The sequence below is a fragment of the Mirounga angustirostris genome, unplaced genomic scaffold (assembly GCF_029215605.1).
Source record: "Mirounga angustirostris isolate CCGP_5_RB_7025 unplaced genomic scaffold, mMirAng1.0.hap1 SCAF_7, whole genome shotgun sequence".
In the NCBI taxonomy this organism is placed as follows: Eukaryota; Metazoa; Chordata; class Mammalia; order Carnivora; family Phocidae; genus Mirounga; species Mirounga angustirostris.
Genome location: NW_026991715.1, coordinates 92,768,798 through 92,784,146, shown reverse-complemented (window position 1 = coordinate 92,784,146; position 15,349 = coordinate 92,768,798). Strand labels below are relative to the sequence as shown.

The 15,349-nt window shown below is 37.4% G+C and overlaps 1 protein-coding gene across 6 annotated transcripts in view; it reads left to right on the top strand.

Moving 5' to 3' along the window:
* CREBRF (CREB3 regulatory factor) overlaps positions 1-15,347 on the top strand; it is a 61,750-nt gene extending 46,403 nt beyond the window's left edge. For 5 of the 6 annotated variants that reach the window (XM_045901118.3, XM_054513546.2, XM_045901135.3 and 2 more), the window contains one exon: positions 4,799-7,452. In XM_045901118.3, the coding sequence (XP_045757074.1) occupies positions 4,799-4,914 (116 nt within the window). In that variant the 3' untranslated portion in view covers positions 4,915-7,452. Of the gene's footprint in view, positions 1-4,798; positions 7,453-15,214 lie in introns of those variants that run through there. The other variant, XM_064596557.1, reaches the window with a different exon arrangement.
* The last annotated feature ends 2 nt before the right edge of the window (positions 15,348-15,349 follow it).

The following is a 15,349-nucleotide window of genomic DNA, read 5'->3' as shown; positions in this document are numbered from 1 at the left end:
AAGATATTTACAAATATCTTCTCCCATTCCATAGGTTGCCATTTTCTTTTAATTTTGTCTTACTTTCAGGAATTAATTTTTTCTTAAAATTCTTTTCTGAGTTTTTCTATTTCTGATTTTTGTTCTTTCATGTAACATTTTCTTTAATGTCTTTTTGTTCATTTTGAAAATCATTGAGTTCATTCTGAAATAATAGTGGGTTGTGACCATTTGGGATAATAATAGTGGGATATGGTCATTTGTGGTCATATCTTTCAGGCACACTTTCATTGTAGGAATCTTCTCTTTTATCTTACAATAACTTTTTTTTTAAAGATTTTTTTCATCCATTCGAAAGAGAGAGAGAGAACACGAGCAGGGTGTGGGGCAGAGGGAGAAGGAGAAGCAGACTCCCTGCTGAGCAGGGAACCCAACACGGGCTCCCAGGACCCTGAGATCATGACCAGAGCTGAAGGTAGATGCTTAATAGACTGAGCCACCCAGGCACCCCATTTACAATAACTTCATGGGATTTTTTACTTTAATACACGTAAAACTGTTTTTTCTAAGCCTTGAAAAGAAAGTTTAGTTCAGGATTGCTTTCCTAACTTCAAATTTTAGAGTCAGAATATGTTTTGTATTAATTGAAAACAGAGGACCCTAAAACTGTGTTTTGTATTCATTTATGAGATGGTCATTCAATCCAGCCTAAGAAGGGGACACAGGAGAGGAGCAGGAAGAAAGTTTACCCTAGAGAAACAAAGTCACCACATGCCACAAGGGAGCCACATGGAGGGAGCAATAAGGGAGAGGGTTCAACAAAGCAAGTTAGGGAGGGGACAGAGAGAGCGAGTGGGAGAAAAACAAAGGAACCTGTGGACAAGTGCCTTTATTGGAGTTAGTGGTGATGTTCCAAAGCAGAAGGTGTGAGGGGATTTCTTTGGTACATTTGTATGTCACTAGCCCACAGTCAAGCAAGGACAAGAAGAGGAACTTGCGGCAGGCAGGTGCACATGGCAACTTGCTTTCTGAAATTTTTTGGTCTGTGCTCCTCTCCCATTTTATGTGGACCATCTTTCTTTCATATCTGTTGTTCCTGTCTTGCCCAGTTTTGATTCTTACCAGTCCTGCCTCCTGTCCTTCAAGGGAGTCCTGGTTGGTCAGTTTTTAGTTCACAGAGCTAGACTGCTCTAGCTCCTCAACATCTTACTGTGGGCTTCTCACATTCACCTTCACCTGTTCTCATGTGGCTTCCAGTGAGTAACCTGTTGGCTGTTCTTGACTTCTTTTGTTCTCAGGTACATTAATTCCCTTGACTCATCCTGCACAAATATTGGTAATGTTAATGCCATATGGGTCTTGTAGCTTTTGGTAGTTTGTTTCCACCCTTTTGAATTTTGGAGTTTGTGGAGATACGTTGTCATTTGTTAATGTTTTCCATGGGTTTATGGTTTTTCTATTTAATCTCTGTTTTTATATGGGGCATTGAGGAGATTAAAAATCTATGCTGCCATACAATAATCTTTCCAGAATTCCTTTCTGGAGGACTTTAAATAAATTGGAGTTTTTCTTTTTCTTTTTTTTTTTTTTAAAGATTTTATTTATTTATTTGAGAGAGAGAATGAGATAGAGCATGAGAGGGAGGAGGGTCAGAGGGAGAAGCAGACTCCCTGCCAAGCAGAGAGCCCGATGCGGGACTCGATCCCGGGACTCCAGGATCACGACCTGAGCCGAAGGCAGTCGCTCAACCAACTGAGCCACCCAGGCACCCTGGAGTTTCTTTTTCTTAAAGATTTGATAGAACACTCTTTGAAACTATCTGGTCCGATGTGTTTTTGTGATTAACTCTTTGAAAACTTTCTCTGTGTCTCTATGATAATTTGTATGTCAGATTACAAGCTCTTCTGGAGTCAGTTTGATTTTTATATTCCTAGAAAATTATCTACTTCCTCCATGCCCTCAAATTTATTAAAATTCTTTGTTTTTTTAAATAGCCTCTGTATCAGTGGCTAGTACTTCATTTTCATTTCTTACTTTGTCTGCTGTGTTTGCCTTCACTTCTTGCATTGGTTAATTATAGGTGGTTCTCCTTTCTCCCCCAAAGAACCAGCTCTTGAATTCATCAGTTCTTCTGATTTCTTCAGTTAGATGCTTAATTCACTTCTTCTTTTATTTTTTCTTGTTCATTAATATAATTAAAAACCTTTGAAATTTCTCCTGAGAACTGCTTTAGCTATATGTCGTAAATTCTGATATGTCTTATTTGTTTTCTGAATACTTTGAAATTTTAGGTTTGATTTACTCTCTGGCCCAAGAATTGTTTGAGAGAGATTTAAAATTTTCCAGAAGGTAGACATTATTATTTTCTAGTTTTGTTATTAACTTCTCTTTTTTTTTGTTATTTATTAAGATTTTTTTTAGCAACCCGGGGTGCCTGGGTGGCTCAGTTGTTGGGCATCTGCCTTCGGCTCGGGTCATGATCCCAGGGCCCTGGGATCGAGCCCCGCATCAGGCTCCCTGCTCAGCGGGAAGCCTGCTTCTCCCTCTCCCACTCCCCCTGCTTGTGTTCCCTCTCTTGCTGTGTCTCTGTCAAATAAATAAAATCTTAAAAAAAAAAAAAAAGATTTTTTTTTTTAGCGACCCAACATGGTTACATTTATTTACATTTGTTATGTTTATTACAGCCTAATTAAATGTTCTGTGGACATTGAAAAGTAGATATATTTTCTGTTTTATGTTAAGACTCCATTATATGTTGATTAGGTAATCTTAATTAGGTCTTTTTTTCCTTTTTATTTTTGTAGAAGGTGCCCATTTACTCTATGTAAAACTGAGAAAGTCCCTGCTAATGTGTTTCAGTTTTTTCTCATATTTTCTGTGGTTTTGCTTGAATGCTGGAGTGCTTGAATAGGATTCCTTACTGCTAGATCTTCATTATGGATCAAAATCTTTATTATTATGAAGCATACTTCTTTGGTCTTCTTTGTAACGTTTTATCTGAATTTAGTCCTGTCTGATATTGCAATCATGAATGCAGCTTTCTTATTTATATTTGCTTAGTATACCTTTGCCTACCCTTTAACTTTCAGTCTTTCTGAATCACTTTATACTAGATACATCTCTTTTAAAAACATTTAAGTCAAAATTTAATTTTGATAAGTAGAGCATAAAATTAACTTTTAGATTTTTATACATAGCATAAAGTTGGATTTTATTTATTAGACAGACTGGGGTTTTTCTTTAATAGGTGAGCTTCATTTTTTATTTACTGATACATGTTTGATTTTAATTTTGTCATCAGAAGATGTTAGGCTTTGTTCATGTGGCTTTTTCCGTTTTATATCATTCATTGTATGATCCATTATTATAGTTGCAGTTTTGTATGTGTTCTCTGATTATTTTTTTACTTGTGCGTTGAATTTTTAACTAGAACATGACATGTTTAATTTTTTTCCCTTAACTTCTCATTTAAGATTTCAATCCTGTAAGAAGAATAGAAATGGTACCTGAACATCTGCTTATCATTCATCTAGATTCACCAGTTGTTAATATTTTGCTGCATTTGCTTTATTTTTTCTGTATCTACATATTTTTATTCCTGAGTATTTGAAGGTAACTTCTAAACAAATACTTCATCCCTAACTACTTCAGCATGTGTTTCTCAAGAACAAGGACATTTTCTTACTTAGGCACAATACCAGTATCACACCCAAGTACTTCAACACTGTTATAATGTCTATATGGAGTCCATATTTAAACTTCCCCAGTTGTCTCAATAATGTCCTTTTATAGTCTTTTTGTTTGTTTGTTAAGGATCATGCATTGCATTTATTTATATCTTTTTGCCCCCTTTAATCTAGATCAGTCTACCAGCCTTTTTTTTTTTTCCCATGAAAAATTCAGGTAGTTGATCTTGTAAAATGTCCCAACATCTGGAGTTAGACGTCTGTTTCCTCCTGACTAGATGCAGTTAAATTTTCTTGGCAAGAATCATCATAGGTGATTATCCTTCTCATTCCATCACTCAAGAGGTACATATTATCAGTTTGTCCCATTATTGGTCATGCTACATTTAATCACATGGCTGAGGTAGCATCAGTTCTGTGTTTGTTATAGTATCTTTTGACTTCTTCCAATGGGCATTGACTAGATATTTTTCTGTTTCCATATCATTTTAATCATTTATTTTCTCATTTTAAAACATGCTTATACTTCTGTTATTTGACTTACTGATTTGAAGTATCTTTGACCTCAGCTGTAGAAGATGAGGAAGACGAAAGATTCAAATTACACTATCTCCCATCTTTTTTCCCTCTTCTCTTCCAACTTTGTTTATTCATTCACTTCTCTTTAAAATGAAGAAAAGGAAACATAAACTTAATACAGTAGTTATAAAAATGACTGAAAACATCCTTCAGGTCAGTGTTTTCAGTTGTGTGGGTAAAGCCCACCCATGGGACGCACTGTGGCTGGAGCAGTTGGAAGAGCCTGGCTGGGAAAACAGGGAGAGCTTGTTGACAGGTGTGGGGTTTGGATTTGGACTATTATTTGGACTGTTGCTACTTGTCATCTACCACACTTTAAAATGTTGATTAACCATTCTTTATTCTTGGTTTGACCTTTCTAATCTAAAAATTGTAAGCTCTCATCTGAGGAGTAGAATTAATTTCTGTATTGCAATAGTAAGCAGCTGAGTACTTGGCTGGGGCCAGTATCAAGCAGGAGGCCACCCCTGACCCTCAGATCTGCCTACTCCTCACCTTCGTTTTATGCCTTCTCCATTTCTGTGCCTAAGTGTGCCTTATTTCTTTTTCCTCAGGTCTCCCAGTTGCTGGGCAAACCTCAGAATTTGTTAACCAAGTGTTAGAGAAGACTGCAGAAGGCAATCCCACTGGAGGCCTTGTAGGACTAAGGATACCAACATCAAAAGTGTGATCAGCCTCATTGGACCACTGGTCAGAAATGTCTGTGTTTGTCACGTTATTCATTGTAAATTTTCATTCTGTTTTGCATGTCAGTTTAGCATTATGTAAACATTTACGATTAGGTTACATTGTTTTAAGAACTAAGTAGCATAAGTGAAGCATGATCCAAAATACTTGATTATTGCATTTTCAGAGCATAAACCATGGTTAAAACTGCTACTGGCATCAGAATCGAAACTCACACATTTAAGTAAATGTTCAGATACAGATTGCAAAAATCTGTTTAAGTAAAACATTCAGGAGGAGCGAAATTAGTAAATGCCAAATATTGTGGCAGGTTTATGCTCTGAACCACACAAAAAAAATTGAGGAAGCATTTTTTTAAACAGTCAGTTTAGATTGTTTTTAGAATTATTCCTTTTGTTCTAATTTTCCACAACCATTAATCTCACTTGTACATGGCACAACCCAGCACTCATGCCCATGTGCCATATTAGAAGTTCATTTTCCGAGCTCAATATGGTATATATAAATATATATATAAATATATATATAATGTCTGTGCAAGTAAGAAAAAAAAGCATATTCTTTGTGCCTTGTATTTTGGGGAAACTATAAAACTGGTAATATTTTGTATGATGAAAACCCTAATGAGGAAACACAAGATATATAGATGGAAAAATTATGGGGTTTAAATGTTTTTTTGTTCCAACTCTTTTTCAGATTTTTTGAATGTATATAGGACTATGTTGAAATGTAGATATATGCCACAGAGTCTGTGTATTGTATAAAAAACAAAACAAAAAACAAACAAAAAAAAGATGGCTCTAGAAAACTCATATTTCGGTACTTGACCGGAAGAAGACAAATACTTGCACATTATTGCGATTGTTTTATTTTTTGTACCAAAGACAAATGCAACTGATATGGCAAACTGCCAGTCTAAGTAAAGTTTTGCACAGCTTACATGATACTGTATGAATGTATGAAAAAAAAAGGAGAAAAAAAAAGAAAAATGAAAAGGTCAGGGTTAGGGATCTTACTGAACTGTGAATTTTATTTCTGTTTGGGTCCAATTATCTACAGAAGGAGCATCCACACACACAAATATTATTTTGCTGTTCCTCTAGTTCGCTTCCATAGTAGATAAGTTGGTGGCCATTTAGATGTCTGTAAGTCTTTTTATTTCTGCACTTATTGTAGGAAATTTTAATATATTTCATTTTAGTAAGCTATTGGTAAAATAGTTTTTGACCTTGAAAATTAAAGTTTATTTAGCTTATTGTAGTATACTTCCACCAAACAACCAAAATACAGATTATTTTTATTGTATTATGTATATATATATATGTAAAGAAAGAAAAAAGCTAAAAATATCTAATTCTTTAGTTGCCACTTTTCCAATTGATGTATTATTGTGCATGTAATATTTTCAAAGATCAACACAAGCTTAAAACAAAAAAACAATTTATAGATTTTTATATTTTTGTACAGGTATTTTCAAACTAGCTTCTTCAAACTTACATGTGACTTCTTCTATAGTTTCTAGAACTGAGAAATATTAACACATTTAGTTTTTAGGTGCTCTTTTTTGCTCACATAAAACAGCTTCATTAGTCAGTGTTTTAACTGTGTTAAAGCTTTACCTCTTGATGAGAAATTTCTTGTGTCAAGGCAGCATTATAAACCTTCCCCACAGATCTTTCCATTCTGTCTCTCTTACTGTTTGATTCTCAAATCTTGTGTTTTGAACTCTGAAGACTGGTGGCATAAAAACTATACTTTTAAAAAGATCCTATCTAGCCAGAAAAAAATACCAAAAATTTCAGACCTAGCTGCTGGGAAATTATCTATTTTCTCCAACCGTTTCTCCATTACCCCCTGGAGAATTTATTCCTTAATTATATTTTGTCCTAATAGTGTGTTTCTTTTTCTTCTACTTTATCCCCTCTCCCTCCCACCCCCCCGCCACTTGTAAGCCATAGCATCTGAAGCTATAGCTTATCAAGTTTGATTCTAAAACACACAGTAACAACTGAACAATGTTGCTTATATGCTTCTTTGACATCATGAAAAGGAAACTCCTAGAAGGATTGTCTTAACACCTTGGCTGAACTGTGATGCACAAGATTTTCCTGTGTGCTTGGTGGAAACATACCTGGTTAGTGCATTCATGCTACACAGATGATAAGCTCAGAGCTAATGGTTTAAAAGAATGTAAGCTCGTTGTTTAAAGTTTTTCCTTTTTAGATGGAGAAGGCAAAGCACAGGCTTATAACTTAGAAGTATATGAAGTTTTGACAGAGTGTGGTTAGTAAACTGAAACATGTTCCAAAATGTGGCAGTTTTGCAATCAGGTGAAAATCACTTCATGATAGAGATTCAGCTGATGAGGTTTATAAAATTGCCCCTTTCTAGCTGCTCTGTTCGGAATTCTGGTTTTTGATACTTTTTTCCTGTCTGCAAACCAGAATTTGATTTTTTGGTCTTGCATTTCAAAAAAAAAAAAAAAAAAAAAAAAAAAAAGTTTGAATCTGTTTAGTAGATTCCATATCCTTGCATTTCAGTGTTTTATATGTACTACTTAAGTTAAATAGTTAAAAGCTTTTAAATAGTTGAGCTTTTTAATGTTGACACTTTATTTTGTACCTATTTATATATGTATGTATATCTTAGAAAAGCACTTTGTTAAAAAAAAAAATTGCATTTTATATGATTCCTGCCATTTGCTGCTAAATCTGGGCTGGTCAGAATGCTGCAGCGATACTTGATCTAAATAAAAACCTGGCAGTAAAATGTAGAGTGAAAGTTAAATCCTCTTGCTGTTTTAACTTTATCATAAAGATGACATAGGCAAGCTGTGCAGCTTTACATTTTAACCAGGGGACTCTGTGGCATTTAAAACCGTCTAGAAATGGTTGTACTTTAATGCCAGTAATAATCTGCTTCCTCTATTGTCATTAAAATATATGCGTTTAGTGTATCACACAAACAAATCTTATAAGGGTAACGTAAAAACCCCAACAATTGTACATGTTCTGTTTTTGAAAATTGTGGCATGTATTTTTGGGTGAAGATCATTAGAGAAGAGCTCTCTAAAGGTTTTCTGTGTTCATACATGGTATACAGATAGCTCATAATGAAGTCCAGAATTTTACTTTAAGTGAAGGCATTGTGAATTCACCTCAAATAAACCCATTGTTCCAAAAGCAATTATAAATTTTGACTCTAGTACTACTATGATTTAAAAAAAATACAAAAAACGTTCTTCCTCGTTTCAGATACACTGGATTCTTTATAGAGTTTGTCTCCATATGAAAGCATGCTGTCCAGTTGTTCTTGTTAAGATCTTGTCCGAGTTTTGAATTGGGTGCCACACTTTTTCAGTCAATATGATTGCTTGTTCTACTGTACCATGTATGATTCTTGTCCTTTCCTATATCCTTCATGACAGATTATGATGTGGCTTTATATTGTGCCTTACTTGTACATTTAAACTTAACGTCTTCATTCCCTTCCACTTCCTAAATCTTTCACTTTGACCTTTTTGGTAAGAGAATCAGAGCAATTATAAAAACATCATGAAGGATTTCAGATGGGTATGGTTTCCAGTTCCCTCTCTTTATAGTTATTTTATATTTGTATGAAAGACCAGTTTTGAATGGTCTTTAAATACGAGAGGGAAAGACTAGCAGTAATTTCACTACATCCCTTGTTTCTGACTTTCATGAATTTGTCCTACATCTTCTTTCTGATGCTTGACTTGATTTGCTCCTTAGCAATAGTCTGCATTTAAAGAAAGGTGTGTTCAGTTCGTCAGCTTGAAATTGACTATTTCATCTTTCCAGAATTTTTTAGGAGAAGAATACTCGTTTTGTTTGTTTTATAAAACAGATGACAAGTCTCTTTAAAAGAAACAGAAGTACAGTACTTTTGAAATACAATGCTGTTAGTTTGGATTTCTTTTTTTTATATATAATATTCATACAATTATCTGATGTTTGCCTTCATTAATAAAGCTGTTAGTTTATTCACCAAAATGTCAAGAATGGATGTGCTTTTCTTTATTCCATACATTTAAAAATATTTTAGCTGCTAAGATTTAGTTAACTTTCTAAGAAACAAATTCAAGTTGCCTTCAGCAGGAATTAACAAAAGCTTATGTTCCCTTTCTTTATATAGTCTTCCTACAATTCTGTTCAAGTATTTTCTAATTAATTATGTAAGAGAATGTTAGCATCTCTCCAAATCTTGAAACTTGAATTTTGAGAATGCGTTGAATTATGCTTTCAGTGTTAAAGTAAAAGGTTTCAATTATCCTTCTAGTGAAGTCTATTGTGGAATACCATTTCCCATGGAACTGAGGCCATTTCCACAACTTTGCACAGAATTGCAGTCTTGTTCTTCCCTTGGATCATGACAAATAAGTCTCACACAGTGCCGTAATACTTGTGGATTCTTTTGTAATCTTTGTAATCTTAATAAGGGCATTATGAGAAGATGACTCCATGTTTTTTTAATATTTCAAACACATTGGGATGTAACAATGAATGTCAACTGTAGGAATGGTTGTTTCGTTTTAAGGAATAAGCATGTTGGGGAAAGATGATGAAAATGTACTACTGACAGTTTTACACTTCCATAGGCAAGTGGGATTATGTGTTGAAGCATAATCCTCATGCTTAGTAAACTGACCGAAAATTGTAGAAATTACACCTAGGAACTGAATTATGCCAAATTGCCATTTTTCTTTAGAAAAGAGAGGTTAGGGTGTAGTAGTGAGGGAGTAGAACCTTAAAACTACTTCCAAATAGTATTTTGGAATTGAAGACTTGGTGACTAGAGAAGAACATCAGAGTTGGGTATTTCAGTGTGCCAAGTTTGGGTGAACTAGGTTTGCCTCTTTCATAACAATGTAAACACAATGGTGTAGTTAATTAAATTCTGGGTGGATGGGAGCGGGACTGATTACTGTGTCTTGCCCTTCGCCCTTTGTTTTTTTCGGAACCAAATAACAGAAATGTGTATGTGTGTACTGTATCTGCCTTTCCACCACATTTTTATGACACTGTATTCCACTGCCTGCTTTTTTTTACCTTCTTTCCCTAGGATTTGTCCTCTAACTTAGCATTTGTGATTAACAGTGATACTAGGGCTGACCGCACATAAGAAGTCACAAGAGAAGAGCGGAAGGGCAAGAATTCAGAGCATTTGTTCATACGATGTGGCAACCTCTTTTGCATAGTGGCGTAGGATCCTGTTTGTAATGCTATCATAAATATTCTGTAGTTTTGTTTCCCCATTACCCCAACTGGAGCTATGAAACTTTTTATTGGATTCAGTCTTGTCTTTTGTCTAGAAAGAATTTTATCTTGTTGACGCATGAGCTGTTTAAAAATTATTCTATTAAATGTTGGTTAATAGTTGTGCAGTTTTTCTTTTCAGAAGAAAAGGCAATTCAAATGTTGCCTTTGTTTTCTGTCACCTTCCAACCCCTCAGCACTTCTAGTCAGATACAGATTCATCAGTGTATGCAACATCCTTTGTAATTTAAAATAAAAAAAGATGAAAAGGTTTTGAATTGTTTGCCTCATGTTTTCGCCCCCTCTCTGTTGCTTTTCTTTTGCTTACCAAGGTAACCGTCTGCGCCTCTGCAAGATAACCCCCTGCAAAGAAATTCCAGACTAAAGACAGCCGTGAACTGTGAATTGTGCTGCCCCCCTCTTGGTGCAGGACATAAAGAGCTAACATTTTGGACACTTTGGGCTGATTTTTCAGTACTCTAGTGAAATGTAGTATTCTGGAGAATTACTTATTGATGAAAACATTTGCATTCTTCATAGCTTGGAGCCCAGTTTAGTTTACACGTATTTTTTCCTCTTTGATTCTTCGGTTAAGCAAGGGAAATAAACGGTTTTGAGTCTCTCCTGACTTAAACATTTGTATGTGTTTAATGATTCAAAGCAAGTCTCTGAGATAGGCTGGGCGTATACACAATCTTCTTCTTTTTCTTTTTTTTAAAGATTTTATTTATTTGAGAGCAAGAGAGAGCACTAGCAGGGGGAGGGGCAGAGGGCGAAGCACTGTCCTCTGCTGAGCAGGGAGCCCAGGACCCTGGGATCATGACCTGAGCTGAAGGCAGACGCTTAACCAACGGAGCCACCCAGGTGTCCCCATATACAGAGAGTCTTGCTTCAGGGGACCTGAGTGAACACCGTTGAAGCAGCGTGTGCCTTGAAATGCTAAACATTTGTTTAGCATACATTTTGCCAAGACCTGTGCTAGGTAGAGATACCCAGGAACTCAAAATTTGCTGAGGGGAGGCAGCATGTGAATAAGACAAGAGCTGTTACACATGCCAAGGGTTCTGGGTACCTTATTGCTGAGATACTTGCAAGGACACAGGTACCACATCCAGTAGGGTATGCTAGAGAAGAATCAACAGGCTTGTGTTCATGACATCCCAGGATTCTTGAAGTTCTTTTTGCTTCATTTGAGTGACATTGGGGCTGAAGTGGAGATAGCCTCTCATGGACTTGACCTCCATCCAAACCACCCCTCACAGGAGCCTCCATCATGGTCTGGGAACTTTTAAGGAGCTGGGTGAGCCTGGGTGGCTCAGATGGTTGAGCGTCTGCCTTCGGCTTGGGTCATGGTCTTGGGGTCCTGGGATCGAGCCCCGCATCGGGCTCCCTGGTTGGCGGGGAACCTGCTTCTCCCTCTCCCTCCACTGTTCCCCCTGCTTGTGCTCTCTCGCTCTTTCTGTCAAATAAATAAACAAAATCTTTGAAAAAAAGGAAACATTTTGTGGGTAGCACCTAGTTAAATGGGTTATTCAGTTGCCACTCCTCACCCACAGTGGTTCAGAACCAGGAGAACTCTTTAGCCAGAAATCCATAAAGTTGGGAAATGCTTTAATATCCCAGCTGAAAGGTTTAGAATAAGAAAAGGGTGTTAGGAAGTCTAGAAGGCAGGGGTGGCTGGCATTCATTAAACCCCTGCTAGGTGCTTTCCTTTCAAGTAACTCAGCTCTCGGTGGTGCAGTGAGGTGGGTGGTCATGTCCATTTTACAAAAGAGAATAGACTCAGATAAGGGGACTCACTTGAGACCCAGCGTATATGATACCCCCAATTGAAACTCCAGTCTGCTCCTGCACTCAGAGACAATTCATACTCCTAAAGGACCAGGCCAGGTCACAGGCAATATTTGAATGGATATCTGTGTAGGAGGGAGATAATGGGCTTAGAATCTGAAAAACAGAACTAAAGCCAAAAACTATGGGGCGCCTGGGTGGCTCAGTCGTTAAGCCTCTGCCTTCGGCTCAGGTCATGATCCCAGGGTCCTGGGATAGAGCCCAGCATCGCACCCAGCATCGGGCTCCCTGCTCAGCAGGAAGCCTGCTTCTCCCTCTCCCACTCCCCCTGCTTGTGTTCCATCTCTCGCTGTGTCTCTCTCTGTCATAAATAAATAAATTAAATAAATAAATAAATAAATAAGTCAAAAACTAGCAGATGTAGTAACCAAAAGCTAATCTCAGGATCTGTGGGTAAAGGTGATAGAAGCAAAAGAACATTGGCAGTAGTCAGTGATTGAGAGCGTGGGTCACTGCATTGTACATCTATCCCTCAAAGATGGCCTCTAGCTTAAGGGCTTAGAATTGGGTCTCTTTGTTAGAAGGGAGCATGCTGGAGGGATGTTTTCTTCTTCAACTGTTGCAGAACGACTGCATGGAGACTCAGTTACATAGGAATTTCCAGCAAGAAGGGGCCCAAGGTCATGTGTCCTAAATAGGGAGCTTCTATCTGAGGATCCAAAACTTTTGAGTGACCTGAAAAACGTCAGTTTCTTTAAAGGATTTTAGTCTTAAAACATCACCAGGAATGAACTTAAAATGTACAGGGTCTAGATAAAGAAAACTTTAAAATAACATGAAGGACACAGAAGAAGACTTGAACAAATGGAAAGAAAGACCCAAATTCTTGAACCAAAGCAGCCAACAACGTGAAGCTGTCAGTCCTCAAAATTAAATTAAAAATTAATGCTCTCTCAAAATATACCCTCATTGTTAAAAAAAACAAAACAAACAAAGTTCATAGGGGAAAAAAAATAATAGCTGGAAGATGCTGGGGGAAAAAAAAGATCAGGCATTTAATCCAAACACATGAAAACACATAAAACTATAAAACTGTCATTTTGGTGCATAAATAGACCAATAGAACAGAATGGAAGGTCTAGAAATAGATTCAAACATAAGAATTTATTAAGGTAAATGTAGCATCCAGAACCAGTGGAAAAAAGATGGATTCTTCAGAAAACAGGATTGGAACAACTGGGAAACTCGAGAAAGAAAAGTTGGCTCTGTATCTCATACAATAAGCCAATATATATCTCAAAATGTATAAATGAACAAATAACAGAAGAAATATGGGCAATTCCTTTAAAACCTGTGGGGTGAGGGTAGGGAGGGTTTTCTAACTTGGATCCCAAATCCAGGAGTCATAAATGAAGATTGATAAATTCTATGTAAAATAAAAATTAAAAACTTTTAAGGCCAAAACCATCATAAGGGAAGTCGAAATTCTATAGCCTATGCAAAAAGCACATCTCTAAGGGCTAATCCTCCTAATATATAAAGAGCTCCTGGAAACTGGTATGATAAAGAACCACCACCTAATAGAGAAATGAGCCAAGTAAATACAAATAGCACTCAATCTCATTCATGATAAGAGAAATGCAAATTAAAAGATGGCATTTTTCACTTAATCAAATCGGCAAAAGTCCTAGTATTTGTTAACACAGCACGTTGGCGAGGCCATGGGAAAGCAAGCATTTGTACCGCATTTCTGGAGGAGTATAGATTCATATAACCTCTCTGAAGAGCAATCTGGTGGTATGTACCTAAATTTTAAAAATGCACATATCCTTTGACTAGCCCTTCCGTTTGCACTGGACAAGTCATTCTCTCTGTGCCTATTTCTTTACGTGTAAAATGTGGATAATTCTACCTCATAGGGTTGTCGTGAGAGTCAAGTTAGATGACACACATTAAGAACTTAGTACAAAGTGCCGGGCACGTAGGAAGTGCTCCGAAAATGTCAGTCATGTTCTAGCAGCTAGTGCCCATTGAGTTCTTAAACACATGCCACATTACTGCACTGTGCTTGGTGCTTTTCATGTACTACCTCATTTAATCCTCCAGCCAACCCTGTGATTACCACCAGTTAGCCTCAGGATTCTGAGGGACAGAGGTGTGAAGTGGGTTGTCCTGCAGGATTCAAGCAGGGTCGGCTCCCAAGCCTGCAGTACACTCCCTATTAGGTGCAGTGGGATGATAAACACCTTAAGGGGCAGTGTGTGGAGCACTGGAGAAACGCAGATGGGCAAGCTACATAGCCCCAAGGGTACAACACTACCCAAGGGGCCATATTTGGTTTTTGAGGGAAGACATGGCTTTCAGTGAAGGCTCTGCCACTTTCAAGTTGGGTAACCTTGGGGCAGGGTTGTTCAGTTTGGGTTTGTTTCACTTTGATCTACTCTTAGTCCATCTACTGATCTGTAAAACTGGGGTATTGCCTATTTCAAGTGTGGTTGAAGGGTTAAGAGATACACAGCTAAGCATTCAGGTCTTCATAATTTATGCTTGCTGATGTGAACAAAAGTATATGGGGCGGGAGCAAGAGGGGGGAAGCATATAAGAAAAGGGAACAGCATATTCCAAAGCTACAGATCCAAAAAGAACTTGAGGAATCCAGGGTGAGGTGGCTGATGGCCTTGAAGACCAGCTAAGAAACTTTGACTATTTAATAATAAAAATAAAAGAGCCACCATTTGTTGAGGGTCTGCTCTTAATTATTTCCATCAAAACTACTCCAGCGAGGTAGATTTAATAAATCCAACTGTACACAAAAGGAAACTTCCAGGAGCCACAGAAGAGGTGTAGGCAGGGAGGTGACTTGATCAGTTGCGATTTTAGAACCCTTGGGCCATGTGTTGAACTGACAGGGGGTGCTCTAAGAGACCTGCCTTGAATTCCATACATTAAAAGTAGTAATAACATTTTTCATTTTTTCATTTGCTCCACAGTTTATATTCACTGTACAACAATGAAAAATATAAGAAAATTTAAAGAAATATAAAAAATTGTTAACTCCACCTTCCAGAGACATCCTAATTGATACTTTCCTTCCAGTCTTTTTTTTTCCTCTATGCAAAAAATATGTAGTCATTAGAATGGCTCTTAGATAGAAGATGGGGAGAAGCCACTGCAAAAACGCCCTTGATACTCCCTCTCTCTTCTTCGTTTTCTTAGGACCACACCAAGAAGCGAGGCTGAGTGCAGCCGAGTTCTCAGGAGAAGTCCCTAGGACTTGCCGCCTCTCCCCTCGCTCGCCTCAGGCCGGTCTCTAGAGGGCGCTGCCGGAAGCCCGGGCGCGGAAGGAACGCG